At 42.6% G+C, this 16729-nt stretch overlaps 1 protein-coding gene across 1 annotated transcript in view; it reads left to right on the top strand.

Moving 5' to 3' along the window:
* LOC139160247 (zinc finger protein 420-like) overlaps positions 1-14888 on the top strand; it is a 71930-nt gene extending 57042 nt beyond the window's left edge. Inside the window, exon 8 of the mRNA XM_070737931.1 lies at positions 13304-14888. Within this exon, the coding sequence (XP_070594032.1) occupies positions 13304-14000 (697 nt within the window). The 3' untranslated portion in view covers positions 14001-14888. The remainder of the gene's footprint in view (positions 1-13303) is intronic.
* The last annotated feature ends 1841 nt before the right edge of the window (positions 14889-16729 follow it).

Below are 16729 nucleotides of genomic sequence, written 5' to 3'. Positions count from 1 at the left end.
GTGTGCAATGCTCTGTGCAGTGCTCTCCCTAAATGCTTCCCTTTTATAGTTTCATAGTTTTATATCTAAATATAATATACAGTACTTCTTTCTTTTATAGTTTCATAGTTTTATTTCTAAATCCTAACTTTCTAGCAAAAGATCTTCAAGGCAGTTTATAATTTGTTTCAAAAGTATAATTATTAAATCTGTATTACCCTTAGATTATCTACGGTTGACCTATCCAGATTCCTAAGAGGTCAGTAAGGGGCGAGTACAAGTGCACTAGAGTGCCTTCCGCCCCATGTCCTATTGCTCTCCTATATCTCCTATACCTTTCTTCTATTCCTATATCTCTTCTTCTATTCTTTCATTGATATTGTTCTATTACTATATCTTCTTTTCTATTCTTTCTTAGATATATTTTACTATGAGTATCTCCTCTATAACCTTCTTCATGTATTTGACTATGTGTATATAGATATATACCTACTAAAACCCTCATTGTGTATTGGACAAAATAAATAAATAAATAAATTGAAGAACCAATACCGGACAATGCAAGAACCCTGCCACATCAGATTGACATCCAATGGGTGCCGTTCCCTATTTTAGCCAGCTGAATGTTTCTGTGAAGCTCAGTGTGCTTTTTCACACTCCTCTCAAACTGCCTTTTCCCCCCACAAACTTGTCTAATTCCCAGCTAAAGCTGTATGAATGAGACACTGTACCATCACATGGTTTCCCCGTGTTTTATGAGAAATGTTTATCTTTGCCTGCATTGTTTTGCAAGGTTGGATGTCTTTCAAGTCATATATTTGTACAGGGGAAAAGATGCTGTGTTTGCTTTCTCCAATCCACGCACCATTGGGTAAGCATTCAGATTTCTCTGTACTTTTTTCCTTTTCTTTTTTCAGACTGAGAAGTACAACGGTTGAGTTATGGATCTGTACAACGGTGTTAAGGGTATGCATAATGGCATAAAGCAATTTCATTTTCCAAATCCTTTCCAAAGGATGTTTAATGCAGAATTCATCTTTTGCACACTGCATCACTATTTGCAGGCACATTTATCATAATATCTACATATTTTTCCTGCTGACTTTACTTATCGTTGTGTAAGGGAAGTTTAGGATTTGGGGAATAAAGGTATATTCCTGCTTTAGTGTGTGTGTGTTTGGGGGTGGGTTGGACTAGGTTGGTCCTTTCCAATTCTGTTAATCTGCTGTATATAATATCCTTCATCACCATAAACTGCAATTGCCAATTATGCTCAATCGACAGGTTAGTAAGACTCGTTCAAACCTTTTTTCCCCATTAGTTGCATGCAGGTAAAGAAATGGGCACTGCCCTCAAAACAAATTTTCAGCTACCCCTAGAGAATTTTGGATTTTATCCACAAACATTTCTGCTTATCAATCCTAAAGACAGCGCTATTTGGGTATAATTTTTTTAAATTTTTCTCCACCTTAAAGATATACATAGTGTGCCGCGAGACAGGGTCAGGTGTGCCGCGAAGCTCAGCTTATTACTGTTATTATTACATTTGTATGCCGCCCCTCTCGGGGCGGGACCAGAAGCAGAGCTTCATTCTTTGCGCCTCCATTTTCGCGCCTTCCTTCTTTGCGGCAGAGGAGCTTTGGGGCCCAGCGGGAGAGCGCTGGCAGCAGCGGCATCGGACAGTAGCCGGGGAGGGCAGCTGCGAGCGGGAGCTCCAGGTCGGAGGCACCGGCACTGGCAGCGCCCCACCCATCTGGAGCTTCCCTGGCGGGAGTGGTGGCAAGTGTCCTTTGGGACCCGGCGGGAGGGCACTCGTAGCGGGAGCAGGAGGGGGTGCCAGCAGCAGCGGCACCAGGCAGTAGCTGGGGGATGGCGGCGGCGAGCAAGAGCACCAGGGCAGAGGCACCGGCAGTGCCCCGCACAGCTGGAGCTTCCCTGGCGGAGGCGGCGACAAATATCCTTTGGGGCCCAGTGGGAGGGCACCGGCAGTGGGAAGGTGCTGTCAGCAGCGGCAGCAGGCAGTAGCTGGGGGATGGCGGCGGCGAGCAAGAGCTCCAGGGCAGAGGAACCAGCAGCACCCGTCCAGCTGGAGCTTCTCTGGTGGCGGCGGCAGCAATGTCCTTTGGGGCCCAGCGCAAGCATCCCCAAAATTGTTACCGGAACATAGCACCTTACTGTGGGCCTCGCAGCCTTTTCTGTGGGCTTGGCAGATTTTCTAAGCCTATCTAAAGCAGGGACAAAAGCGGGGGGGGGGGGGGTAGGAGAGATATTTGTGTGTGTGTGTGAGTGAGTGAGAGAGAGAGAGAGAGATCCAATCCAATCTTGGAGAGATATATCAGGGCTGGTGGCAGTGTGTGCTCTGTCTGTCTGTCTGTCTGTCTCTCTCTCTCTCCCTCACACACACACACACACACATTGGATTTTTCCTCTTACACCCCCTTCTGCCCCACCCACCAGAAATCCCAGGATTCCCTCCCCAACCCTGCCTGTCTCATACAGGCACTGCTCACATGACTTTGGTAGAGTTGGCCACACCCACTCAGTCACATGACCACCACACCAGCCACACACCCCAGGTCATTAGGAAGAACAGGTTGGCACTCTGAGATAAATAAGTGGGTTTTGGGTTGAAGTTTGGGCACTCGGTCCCTAAAAGGTTCATACACCACCCCAGCCTTATGGCAGTCCAATCTCTTCTTGAGTGTGTCAAGTGTTGGGGCGTTCACAACCTCTGCTGGCAGGCTGTTCCACTGATTGGTCGCCTTCACCATCAGAAAGTTCTTCTTTATTTTCAGGTTGAATCTGTCTTTGGTCAGTTTCCATCCGTTGTTCCTGATCTGGCCCTCTGGTGCCCTGGAGAATAGTGTGACTCCTGCCTCTCTGTGCTATCATGTCCCCCCTGGCTCTCCTTTTTGCTAAACTATCCATGCCCAGTTCCAGCAATCTTTCTTCGCATGTTTCCAGTCCCTTTATCATTTTGGTTGCTCTCTTCTCTACCTTTTCCAGAGTTTCTATGTCCCTTTTGTAGTGGAGTGACTAAAATTGAATGCAGTATTCCAGGTGTGGTCTGACTAAGGCATTATATAGTGGTATTAGTACAGTGATACCTCCTCTTACGAACTTAATTGGTTCCGGGACGAGGTTTGTAAGGTGAAAAGTTTGTAAGACAAAACAATGTTTCCCATAGGAATCAATGGAAAAGCGATTAATGCGTGCAAGCCCAAAACTCACCCCTTTTGCCAGCCGAAGCGCCCGTTTTTGCACTGCTGGGATTCCTCTGAGGCTCCCCTCCATGGGAAACCCCACCTCCAGACTTCCGTGTTTTTGTGATGCTGCAGTGGAATCCCAGCATCACAAAAACACGGAAGTCCTCAAAACCCCACCTCTGGACTTCTGTGTTTTTGTGATGCTGCGATTTTGCTGAGGCTCCCCTTGCTGGGAAATCCCACCTCCGGACTTCCGTGAAGCGCCCATTTTTGCACTGCTAGGATTCCCCTGCAGCATCGCAAAACATGGAAGTCTGGAGGTGGTGTTTCCCATGGAGGGGAGCCTCAGGGGAATCCCAGCAGCACAAAAACAGGTGCTTCGCTGGCAACAGAAGTCCGGAGGCGGGGCATCCCAATGGCGGCAGCTTGGGTTTGTAAGGTGAAAATAGTTTGGAAGACGAGGCAAAAAAATCTTAAACCTCGGGTTTGTGTCTCGAAAAGTTTGTATGACGAGAGGTTTGATAGACGAGGTATCACTGTACTTCCCTAGTCTTGGAATGTATTCCTCTGTTGATGCAGCTTAAGGTTGTGTTGGCTTTTTAAGCCGCTGCTGTACATTGCTGGCTCATATTTAGTTGGTTATCCACCAAGACTCCATGATCTCTCTCACAGTCACTACTAAGTGTGGTTTCCCCAGTGTATATGTGTGTTTGGGGTTTTTCTTACCTAGGTGTTAAGTCTATCATTATCTTTTTGTATTTTGAGCCTATCCTCTGGGGCATTGGCTACATCTACCAGCTTGGTGTCATCATCTGCAAATTTGATTAGTTCCCCCTCTGTTCCCTCATCTAGGTCATTGATTAAAATGTTGAAGAGCAGTGGACCCAGGACTGAATCCTGTGATACCCCGCTGCCTACCTCCTTCCATGTGGATTTGGAACTGTTGAAGACAACTTGTTGGGTGCGGTTGGTCAGCCAATTGTTGATCCATCTACATGTGATGTAATCTATCCCATTTTTTTCTAATTTGTAGAGTAGGAGATTGTGGTCAACTTTATCAAAAGCTTTACTAAAGGCCACGTATATTAGGTCTAGTGCATTATGCTTGTCTACTGATTTGGTTACGGTGTTGAAAAATGATACAAGATTAGTTTGTCATGATTTGTTCCTGACAAACCCATGTTAGCTGTTTGTTATTATCTTGTTTGTTTCTAGGTTGTGGCATAGCTGTTTTTTGATTTTTCAGTATTTTTCCAGGCGTAGAAGTCAGACTGATTGGTCTGTCGTTCCCTGGGTCTGTTTTTTCTCCTTTTTTATAGATGGGACTATGTCAGCTCATTTCCAATCTTCCGGTAGTTCTACCGTGTTGCAGGATTTTTGGTACATAAGGAGTAGTGGTTCTGTGATGGTATTTGCTAGTTCTTTTAGGACTCTGGGGTGTAATCCATCTGGTCCTGTGATTTATACTCGTTGAGTTCCTACAATTGGTCCATTACTGTGTTTTTATTTATGTTGAGTTCTGTTCCAAAATTGTTTTTTGCAGCTGTGTTGCAAGTTAATTGGTTGGTGTTTTCTTTTTGTGTGAAAACTGATGCGAAATAGGTGTTGAGCAGCTGTGCTTTGTCTCTGTTGTCTAAAATTGCTTTGCCGTCTTCTCTTTTTAGTGTAGCAACTGTTTCCTTGATTTTCTTGTTGTTGTTTTTATGTTGAAAGAAACTTTTTAAAATTGTCATTGACTTTTATTGCAAGGTTTTGTTCATATTGAACGTTTGCTATCCTTATCTTTTGTTTGCAGATTCTGGATGTTTGTTGAAATTCTGCCTTGGTTATGTGTCCTTCCTTCCATTGTTTGTATTTGACTTTTTTCATTTAGGTTATCTTTGAGGTCTTTGTTTAGCCATGCTAGTTTCTTTTTAGAATTCCTGTTTTTCTTTTTCATAGGGATTGTGTTGTTTTGGGCTTTTATGATTGTGTTTTTTAGGGTCTCCCAAGCTTCCTGTATGGATTTACCCACTAGGACTTCCTTCCAGGGGATTTTTCCCAGGTTGGTTCTGAATTTATTGAAGTCTGCTTTTCTGAAGTCTGGGACTTTAATGATGTTGGGTCCAGCAGTTAGTGATTGCGATATAGTGAATTTTAAGATGACGTGGTCACTTTCTCCCAACCGTTTCTTCCCTGTTTGTAAGTATGAGGTCTAGTGTTGCAGTCCCTCTAGTTCCAACTTCCACTTTTTGTGCTACAAAGTTATCTGCAAGGCTGGTTAAGAATCTATTTGATTTTTCACTAGGTGCTGAGTTGGAGTTGACCAACCATTTTCTGTAGCAAAGTAACATTTAACTGCGGCCTCATTTTACAATTGTTTGTAGTGGGGATACTAAAGCCAGTAAAATCAATTGTGTATTCTGGGTTTTACATTTGAAGGATCCCTTTTCTCAGCATGCTTAGACTGGCCTTAAATAGTGGAGGGTTTTGAAATGGTGGGTTTGAAAACTAGAACCTTAGTGTTCTGTGAGAATTAGATGCAGTTACAGCAAAGGCTATATTTAAAAAGAATTCATTCAGATACAGCTAATTTTCTATCACTGGAGCTTTGCCACTTAATCAAGGATTGTGGGATTAAGTAAAAAACCCAATAGATTCTATAGCCTGAAAAAGTTTGAAAACCAATGAAATAATAAGCTGTCTATAAGTGATCTCTCGGTTAGCGCGGGGGTTACGTTCCAAGACCTCCCGCGCTAACCGATTTCCGCGTTATATTGGATGCGGAAGTAAAACCACCATCTGCGCATGTGCGCCATTTTTTTCATGGCCGCACATGCGCAGATGGTGGAGTTTGCGTGTGGGCGGCGGGGAAGACCAAGGGAAGATTCCTTCAGCCGCCCAACAGCTGATCTGCTCCGCAGCGCGGAAGCAGCGAGGAGCCGAAGATGGGGTAAAGGCAAAGGGGAAACCCCATCTTCGGCTCCTCACTGCTGCCGCGCTGCGGAGCGGATCAGGTGTTGGGCAGCTGAAGGAACCTTCCCTTGGTCTTCCCGCTTGCCGCTTGCCAGTCCACACACGCCCCCCTGGATGAGCCAGCCACAGGGGCGAGGGGTGGGGATGAAGGGGCAGGACTTCCCGGGCGGAAGGCATGCTCGGCTCTGCCGCTCCAGCCCCTTTCGGCCGAGCCTCCCCGGCCAAGCAGCCAGGGAAGTCGAGCCAGGCGTGGCGGCGGCAGCGCTGCTTCTCCGGTCGCCCGGTCCTCTCCTGCCTCCTGCGCCGATGTTCCCCGCTGCGACGGAAGGCAGTCGCTTGGCTAGGGAGGCTCGGCCGAAAGGGGCTGGAGCGGCAGAGCCGAGCACGCCTTCCGCCCGGGAAGTCCTGCCCCTTCATCCCCACCCCTCGCCCCTGTGGTCGGCGGGGATGAAAGGGCAGGACTCCCTGGGTGGAAGGCGTGCTCGGCTCTGCCGCTCCAGCCCCTTTCGGCCGAGCCTCCCCGGCCAAGCGGCAGCCTTCCACCGGGAGGCTCAGCATTCCGTCAGTCGTAGCGCTGGCTGTCAACTTTTCTTTTTAGCACTGGGGAGGCAAGTCAGCTCCTGCCCAGTTTTAAAAAGAAAAGTTGACAGCCAGTGATTGTTCCGCTGCCGCCAGCATGGCCTGGCTGGCAGCGGAAGATGTAACGGAGCCCACGGGGGATTCGCCTTCCTCCCACCCGCAGCCGAGACTGATTGTGGGCTCCTTCGCAACCTCGGAGAGCTTCCGGGGCATGAAAGCTCACGAAAACCAGGAAGCTCTCCGAGGTTGCGAAGGAGACCACGATCAGTCGGCTGCCGGCGGGAGGAAAGCGAATGCCACGGGGCTGGGCTCGGCTCCCCCCTCGGCTCCCCCCCTTACCAGCCCCGCCGCGGAAGGCTCCATTCTGTTCCCTGCCGGCCCGATTGAGCGGCCGGCGGTCTCCATTCAGGGAACAGAATTTAAAAAAAATTATTTTTTAATATTTTATTTTTTTAAATAATATTTTTTGAAAAACCGCGTTGCAGCGTTTTGCGCTAATCGAGAACGCACAAGTCGAGGGACCACTGTATTTACTTTCTAATATAAGTACCGGAATCACTTTTTCGTACATAGCAAGTCAAATTTGAAAATAGAGGGCATGGTAGGGGAAAGACTTAGGGGTCAGTCATTAACCTTCATTGGTTTGAGATGTTTTTGAATGGAATTTTCTATTTAAAATACCTAGCTCAATGTCAGAATTATTCTTTTTGCCTTCCATTCTCTACTGTTTTTTTTTTACTGTTTTGGGGGTTTTTTTTCATTTATAGGGTTTCTAGGTTTTTCCAATCTACAGACACTGGGTGGCAGACAATTTGCTCAATCCTCAATCTGGATTGTCCTAAGTACATAATAAAGATTAAAACCAAGATCCTACATTATAAAGCTGTCATACAAAGAAGAAATAGAATAGAATAAATCTGCGTGAAAAATCAGAGCGGCAGGCTATCAATAGGTTTTTTTCCTCTGAGGTGGGGAAAAAAAATCCCAAAATGACAGCTGGGAATAATACAATAGTGAATCTTCAGGTTTGGATTCAACCCTTGTGGTTCTGGAATTCACTCCTGGGCGGAAGCCGCTAGAAGGCAACTCTTTCCCTCATAGTCCCTGCCAGCCTCACCCCCTTCCGTTGCTGCTTCTGTTGCTAAGGTAGAGAGGAGAAAGTGCTGGACCTGAGTGAAAACTTCCTTATGGCTAAAATCAGTTTTTGGAGTTGATATTGGCTCTTAACTTCAGGATAGGGAGGGGAAGCGCAGCCCCATTGATAGCTCTCTTGTTTCTGTTTGTGAAGTACAGTTGGCTGCTGTTGTGAAGCAAGGCAGCTGCCACCCTGCGTGGTCCTAACTTGGATATCAGATACTCTCTTTTCCATATCCCGTGTTTCCTGGACATGACAGTTACTTATCAGAAAAATAGAGTGGCCATAGAGATTCCATATCTCACCATCTAACCATATATACGTATATACACACACACATATAGTGTCCTATACTTGTAATCCTTTTACCTCACCAATACTTTTAATTTTTTCACCCTGTCGTTTAAGCTCATTCTTTTTCCTAAGGTGTGGGGGGGGATTTATTTATTTATTTGTTTGTTTATTTATTTATTTATTAGATTTCTATGCAGCCCATCTTGAGGCGACTATAATTGACATTATTAGTGTATTTATCAAATTCATTTTCTTATTTATTTGTTTGTTTATTAGAGTTGGAAGGGCTCTTGTAGGTCATCTAGTCCAACCCCCTGCTTGAGCAGGAGTCCCTACACCATTTCAGACAAATGCCAGTCCAATCTCTCCTTGAAAGTCAAGGGCTGGAGTTCTCACAACCTCCAAATGCAAAGCCTTTCCACTGGTTGATCGCTCTCACCTTCAGAAAGTTCCTCCTTGTTTTGAGGTTAAATCTCTCCTTGATCAGTTTCCATCCATGATTCCTTGTCTGGCTTTCTGGTGCTTTGGAAAATAGAGTGACCCCCTCCACTCTGTGGCTGCCCCTCAAGTATTGGAACACTGCTATCATGTCTCTCCTGGTCCTTCTTTTCGCTAGACTATCCATGCCCAGTTCCTGCAACCGCTTCATATGTTTTAGTTTCCAGTCCCCTTATTATCCTGGTTGCCCTCTTCTGCACTCTCTCTAGAGTTTCAATGTCTTTTTTGCAGTGTGATGACCAAAATTTTGTATGATGATAATCAGTATTTATATTGCGCTTAAAGCTAAGTCTTTAAGTCTCTGAGACTTCAGAGAGGGGTGGCATACAATTATTATTATTATTATTATTATTATTATTATTATTATTATTATTTAAAAAGTCCAGAGTCATCTTATAGGAGAAATGGGTGGCATAAAAATTTAATAAATAAAACAAAAAGAATTATCAATTGACTCTGAGGATTATACAAAAGACACAGTAAAATTAAGGCAGCTCCAACTACGATACAATACAGTGGAACACCAAACAGATAAACGTTTTGAAGTCAAAAGAATACAAATAAACCTCTATAAAACCTGAAGGGATGTCCCGACAGGAAAAGAAGATTAATGCCTCGAAGAGACTTTTTGGATCTTTTTTTAAACACGGATTTTTAAAAAGTCCCTTGATATGTTTGGGGGTTGTTTTCTGTTTTTATTTTAATAATTAAATATTCTACACTGCCAAAGTACTGCAAAACGGCATGAATACACGCTCTCGCTTCCCGCTCGTCCTCGCCTTTCCGGTTCTCCATCGGACCCTTGCCGAGCTCTTTCTCGCCGAGACCTGCGGGTTCTCAGCTTCTGCGGGACTTTCGACAGTCTCTCTGCCTTTTATTTATTTATTCTTTATTTATTTGGAATTATATGCCACCCAACTCCCGAAGGACTCTTAACGTGGCAAAGATGCTGTCGCTGGTTTGCTTGCTTTCCTCGCCAACATCATCTTGCTAAAACGTTAAGTAAAATATTCCGATGTTGAAAATGGTGTCGGCCGCCAGAGGCCTCTCGATTTCAGCTAGGAAGGCCAACAGGAAGGCGCTCCCTCTTCCTCTCTGCCGAAAAAACATCCTGTCTTGGCCAGAGAGCGAGCCGCGACAGCGTCGCCTTTGGAGGTCCGTTTCTCTGCGGCGGATGCTGGGAGATCTTTTTCTTTTGACCGACCGGAGTGGGGACTGAGATCCTTCGCAAACTGGGCTTGGCTAAATGCTGTGAAGTTTCTCCCTGCCTTAGGGGAAGCCTTTGGAAGGGAGAAGAAAACGAGATCCTTGGTGAAGAAGGAAATGCTTTTGGAGGATAATTAAACTGGAGAATTAACGAGGGTCAGTGTCTGTAAAGGGAAAAGGAAAGAGGATAGAGAACTATTTTGACTGAGTTACACGTGGAGGAATAGATTCTGTTCTGTTCTATTGCATTCTATTCTAATCTACTCTAATCTAATCTAGTCTAATTCTATTCATATTCTAATTATATTCCTATCCTATTCTATTCTCAGAGTCAAGTAGACAATCAGATCTGACACTTTATTTGCTAAATTTATTATAAATTTATTTATTTGTTGTGTATTGGACAAAATAAATAAATAAAAATTTTAGATGTGTTTTGGGGGGGATGTGGAGGAACATTTATTCAAAATCTCTAAGGCACTGGAAGTTTAGGGAGTGGGAGGGCAACAGTTATAATTCAACAAATCTACATTGTGAGGAGTCAAAAAATGAAGTCTTATTTTCTCGATAGAAGCACACTTTTATTCTATTGCATCTAATCTATTTTTTGCATGAAAGCTGAACCGTGTAAGGATTGTTAACTCTCCTGTCGAAATACGGTAATAGCAAGCCTTGTGATATCTTAATTTATTACAAATGTTTTTTTGTGTGAACTGTATGTCATTCCATCCATATATTGGTAAGTTGGAATCATAGTCAAACACTTAGCATTTTTGCATATACAGTAGAGAGTTCTGAGTGTAATTTTTCTAATTTTCATTTAAAAGGGGTTTCTGGGCACCAAATAAGCCAGAGGACTTTCTGCTGAAGACAAGATTAGAAATTATGGTTGTTGATCTGGTACTTTTAATTACTATATCAAAATTCCTTCTATTCATGTTAATGATCAAATCTCCTTGGAGTCTAGCTGAACTCTTGATGACTTCGTGAACATGGCGGTCTTATTTTCTTGGCAATAACATAATACTGAAGGGATTTGGAACCACCTTTTTCCAGAATGTTTTAGATTTCTCAGTCTAGTCTGCAGCCCTGAAATTTCCTGGCAGTCTCCCACCCAACTACTGTTCAAGTTTGATTACGCATAAGGGTGGGGTTGTTGGGGGGGGAGGGGGTGTTTAAGAGAGAGAGAGACAGAAAGAGAGAAACTAAGATCAATGAAATGCATTTTATTAGCCTGCTGCTGATCCAACTGTATGGAAACATAGAAACATAGATGTCTGACGGCAGAAAAAGACCTCATGGTCCATCTAGTCTGCCCTTATACTTATTTTCTGTATTTTATCTTAGGATGGATATATGTTTATCCCAGGCATGTTTAAATTCAGTTATTGTGGATTTATCAACCACGTCTGCTGGAAATTTGTTCCAAGGATCTACTACTCTTTCAGTAAAATTATATTTTCTCATGTTGCTTTTGATCTTTCCCCCAACTAACTTCAGATTGTGTCCCCTTGTTCTTGTGTTCACTTTCCTATTAAAAACACTTCCCTCCTGGACCTTTAATATATTTAAATTTAAATATATTTAAATATTTCAATCATGTCCCCCCTTTCCCTTCTGTCCTCCAGACTGTACAGATTGAGTTCATTAAGTCTTTCCTGATACGTTTTATGCTTAAGACCTTCCACCATTCTTGTAGCCCGTCTTTGGACCCGTTCAATTTTGTCAATATCTTTTTGTAGGTGAGGTCTCCAGAACTGAACACAGTATTCCAAATGTGGTCTCACCAGCATTCTATATAGCGGGATCATAATCTCCCTCTTCCTGCTTGTTATACCTCTCGCTATGCAGCCAAGCATCCTACTTGCTTTCCCTACCACCTGACTGCACTATTCACCCATTTTGAGACTGTCAGAAAATGGAGCAATGCAGTCCTTCCTGTAATTTTGTCCTTTGTCTTTCTAACGTGCCACATTTCAGCCCCTTGTAGCTCAGTCTATGTTAATTCTACGCATCGTACCACAGTAAGATTTTTGTGGAACTGTATTAATCTTCATTGAAATCCCAGCTTGGCACACATCATAATAGATGGAATATAGTATTCCATTTTGCCCAAATTTAGTAGTTTCCATGTATTATAGAATTAGAATTCCCAGCACTCCCAGCCAATATGATCATGTTGGTTATGAATTTAACAAATCAGTGGAGGACAAGGTTAAGAAAGGATGACCACGTCTAGTCATGGGATATGACACAAGTCAAAAAAGCACCTGTGGTCCAAAGACAATCTCACTACTGTGCACAGGGACTAACACCAAAACCTCTTTATCTTTACATTTACACTTTTTCCAGAACCAAAGTTATTATTTTAATTCCATTCCCCTGCATGATACCTGTTTTGTTTTGTTTTTAACCAAAGGTATCTTGCCTGTAGCATTTTATTTAATGAGCTGGGTAGGGGAAACCTATCAGTTAACATTATGCTCTTTTTATTGTCTTCAAACACTTTGCTTTTACACATTCTATTTCCCACAAAAATCGCTTGATTATGGTTGATCTAATGAATTATAGTACTGTATTTAGAAGGCTACAAACCACTCAGGAAATTCACCTCTTAGTTAACACTACAAACATGTCGGTTGCCATATCTAACTCTGGGTAATACTTAAATTGAATCTGATCTGTTAGTATTTGGCTAGGAGATTTCCTGGGAATCTTAAAGCTATAAGCAAGCCTGGAGTGGGGTTGTTTATTTCTTTGATTTTTATAGAAGACAAATAATTGCTAATGTACATGTTGTCCTGAAGAACTGAATTTAGTTCACGAGTTCATTTTGTACTGCATTTTGGATTCATCAGGAAGTTGTGGAGGAGACAGTAAAGTTTATTTATTTTATTTTATTTAATTATTTTGTCCAATACACAATGAGGGTTTTAGTGGGTATATATCTATATACACATACTAAAATACATGATGAAGGTTATAGAGGAGATACTCACAGTAAAATATATCTAAGAAAGAATAGAAAAGAAGGTATAGTAATAGAATATATCAATGAAAGAATAGAAGTTGACCTATTTTACAGGTTTGCTTGAAGGAATCACCTATGGAATGTTGCATATAATCTCCCAAGTTCAAGATGCTGTTTAGATACCGTTTATGATTTGCTTTTTTCCTTCAGATTTGTGGTACAATATCAAAACTACTTTTGCTTCCCTTCCAGCCACTGGACAGAAAATGGAAAACACTTCCAAGGAGGGAAAAACAGGACAAATACAACTATATAGGAAACAGGGAGGAAGGAATATCTCAAAATAATAATTCCCAGGAAGAAGAAGTTTCTAAAAAACCGGAAGAGAACACGGGGGGAAAATGCCAAAAACTCCTGATCCAGAAGAATAAAGTCCATCATGTCGCAAAGAAACTCCAAGGAGCAGCCCGTTCAGCAAAGAAAGCGAGCGTCCAAAAAACAGCATCCGTGTCCCGATTGTGGGAAAATCTTCAACAGGACCTCTGCTCTCAGTGCCCACCAGAGAGTCCACACGGGCGAAAAGCCCTACAAATGCACTGAATGCGAGAAGAACTTCAGCAAGAGTTCACACCTGATTGCTCACCAGAGAATCCACACGGGAGAAAGGCCCTACACTTGTTTGACCTGTGGGAAAAGTTTCAATCACTCTTCCCATGTGATCATCCACCAGAGAACCCACACAGGGGAGAAACACTACAAGTGCGTAGAATGTGGGAAAAACTTCCGATACAGTTCTGACCTCATCAGGCACCAGATTGAACATGCAGGTGAAAAACCTTTTCGGTGTTCAGACTGTGGGAAATGTTTCAGCCGGACCTCCAATCTCCTTATCCATCAGAGGAGGCACACGAAAGAGAAACCCTACAGGTGCCTTGAATGTGGGAGAAACTTCAGTTACAACTCGGTTTTGATCAGGCACCAAAAAGTGCATAGCTGTGAGAAGCCTTTTAAATGCCCCGACTGCGGGGAAGGTTTCCATATGAACACAAGCCTTCTTACACACCAGAGGATACATACAGGAGAGAAACACTATTCGTGCTCGGAGTGTGGGAAAAGCTTCCGGTGGATATCACATTTAAATAGGCATCAGAAGGTCCACACTGTAGAAAGGTCTTAGGAGGGGTGGGAAACCCACACTTAGAATAACAGAGATGGAAGGGACCGTGGAGGTCTAGTTTAATCCCTTGCTTAGGCAGGAAACCCTACACCACAGTGGTTCTCAACCTGGGGGTTGGAACCCCTTTGGGGGTCGAACGACCGTTTCACAGGGGTCGCCTAAGATCATGGGAAAAGACAAATTTCCCATGGTGTTAAGAACTAAAGCTTCTATTCTGGCGCCTTGGAACATATTTTTACAATCCGACCAATCAGGCGTTTACACTGGGGGGTGTCTCACTGACCTTTCTGCCAATCAGCATAAAGCTCTGTTGGGAGAATTGGTGCTAGACTTATGGTGGGGAGTCACCACAACATGAGGAACTGTATTAAGGGGTCGCAGCATTAGAAAGATTGAGAACCACTGCTATACCATTTCAGACAAATGGTTATCTAATCTCTTCTCTAAAACTTACAGTGTTGGAGCATTTACAACTTCTGGAGGCAAGTTGTTCCACTGATTAATTGTTCTAACTGTCAGGAAATTTCTCCTTAGTTCTAAGTTGTTTCTCTCCTTGATTTAGTTTCTCTCCATTGCTTCTTGTTCTACCCTCGGGTACTTTGGAGAATAGGTTGACTTCCTCTTCTTTGTAACATCCCCTGAAATATTGTAACACTGCTGTAGTCCTTCTTTTCATAAGACTGGACATATCCAGTTCCAGCAACCGTTCTTGATATGTTTCTATATAAATTTGAACGCATGGAATATCATCTGAGTTCCAATTTAGGATGCACTGCATTTTGGGATGCTATATTCTTTTTCCTCTAACCAAGATAAAATACATTGTTTTGATCTAATATTTTGATTGTAACCAACCTTACAATGTACAAGAACATTCTTTACAAAGTACTGTTATTGTTATTGTTATTTATTAGATTTGTATGCAAGGAGGGTGGGGGCAGTTCTAATCTCCGGGGGCAGCTGGTTCCAGAGAGTTGGGGCCACCACAGAGAAGGCTCTTCCCCTGGGTCCCGCCAGACGACATTGTTTAGTCGACCGGACCCGGAGAAGGCCCACTCTGTGGGACTTAATCAGTCGCTGGGATTTGTGCGGCAGAAGGCGGTCCCGGAGATATTCTGGTCCGATGCCATGAAGGGCTTTATAGGTTACAACCTCTTGCTATATTTATTTATTTAATAAATAAATATTTATAAGCATAACATTTCCCTGCTTCTGATTTTTAAAAAATATTATTTTTAATTAAAAAGAAATGAATGGGAGGCTGATAAAAGAAATATAGGGGAAGCTAATATTTTAAAATTTAAATTAAAAAAAACTAATGGGAAGTTGATATATCTCAAAGCACTAACTGCTAATAACATTCTAATTTGATGGAATGTTGTGGGTGTTATAAAATAAATAAATATAGCAAGAGGTTGTAACCTAGTTGTTGCCTCAATATGAGTTCAATCACCCCTCTTCCTAAGTTCTCAGAACAGAATATCAATTTTAAGTTATTTTACTTAGGTATCTAGACTCAGACTGCTACTGAACTTGCTTCTGCCTCTAAGTATAAGGAAGTACTGGGATGGGGCAAGATATAAGGAATATATAAGTATAAGGAAGTACTGGGATAGGGCAAGATAAACACAATACTTTGCACCTGCCTTGCCCTGGAAAACATAAATTGCTGAGGGGATATAGGAAAACACACACACCAATTCTTTTTTGGGGGGGGGACAATCCTAAGAATCCCAGTTATACATCTCTCAGCATCTCTCAACAAATTGCATAATATGCAAAATCCAAGCCATTCAGAAGCCTGAGGCTAGCAAACATTACTCAGATACTTGTGCATTTTAATACAGATAGAATCTGTTTCCTACCCTCTATTAGGAGATAAAAGATAGGATGAGAGAGTGCCTAAACAAATGATCAATATAAAAATTAAACTGGAGATTCATCTCTCTGTTTCTCCCCACTTTTTTGAAAAGTTGAAGATGTTCAACCAATAAATCTCCAGACAGGTGTTTTCATACAGGCACAAATGAGTGAAAAGGCAGGATTTATTATGGAAACTTCCAATGATCTCCATATTTTTTCCCTTGGAATACTGTAAAGTCAAAAGGTATTTGAAAATCAACAAAAGCAGCAAAAATGCTGATATGTAACATTACTCTGCTAAATTATATAAAATGAAATATAGGCCATCTATGAATTGGCTTAGCCACAAATTAGCATCCCTGTTCACAAAAATGTTTTCACCAGGCAGCCAGGAGTGGTCTGCATAAAGTTTACAATCTCCTCGTCCTCGTCCTCTTCTTCCTTCTTCTCCTTCTCCTTCTCCTTCTTCTTCTTATTATTATTATCATGACCCCAATGATAATCATTAAGTGTTGTACTTCATGATTCTTGACAAATGTATATTTTCTTTTATGTACACTGAGAGCATATGCACCAAAGACAAACTCCTTGTGTGTCCCAATCATGCTTGGCCAATAAAGAATTCTATTATCTGATTGGATGGTAATTTGACCATTGCCTTTCCTCCTTTTTAAATACTTTTTATGTGTTTAAGGTGTTAGCCTAGAAATCAAAAGATTGGCTTGGTGACCTTGGGAAGGCCACTCATTCTCAGTCCAACCCACCTCAGAGTTCTTGCAGGGACCTAGGAGGTAGGGGTATATATGCTGTTTGGAGATATATTAAAATGGCAGGATAAAAATATAATAATATAGGGATAATAAGTG

The sequence above is a fragment of the Erythrolamprus reginae genome, chromosome 2 (genome assembly GCF_031021105.1).
Source record: "Erythrolamprus reginae isolate rEryReg1 chromosome 2, rEryReg1.hap1, whole genome shotgun sequence".
Lineage (NCBI taxonomy): Eukaryota > Metazoa > Chordata > Lepidosauria > Squamata > Dipsadidae > Erythrolamprus > Erythrolamprus reginae.
Note: the sequence above shows the minus strand (reverse complement) of the source record. Positions and strands in the feature narration are given on the sequence as shown.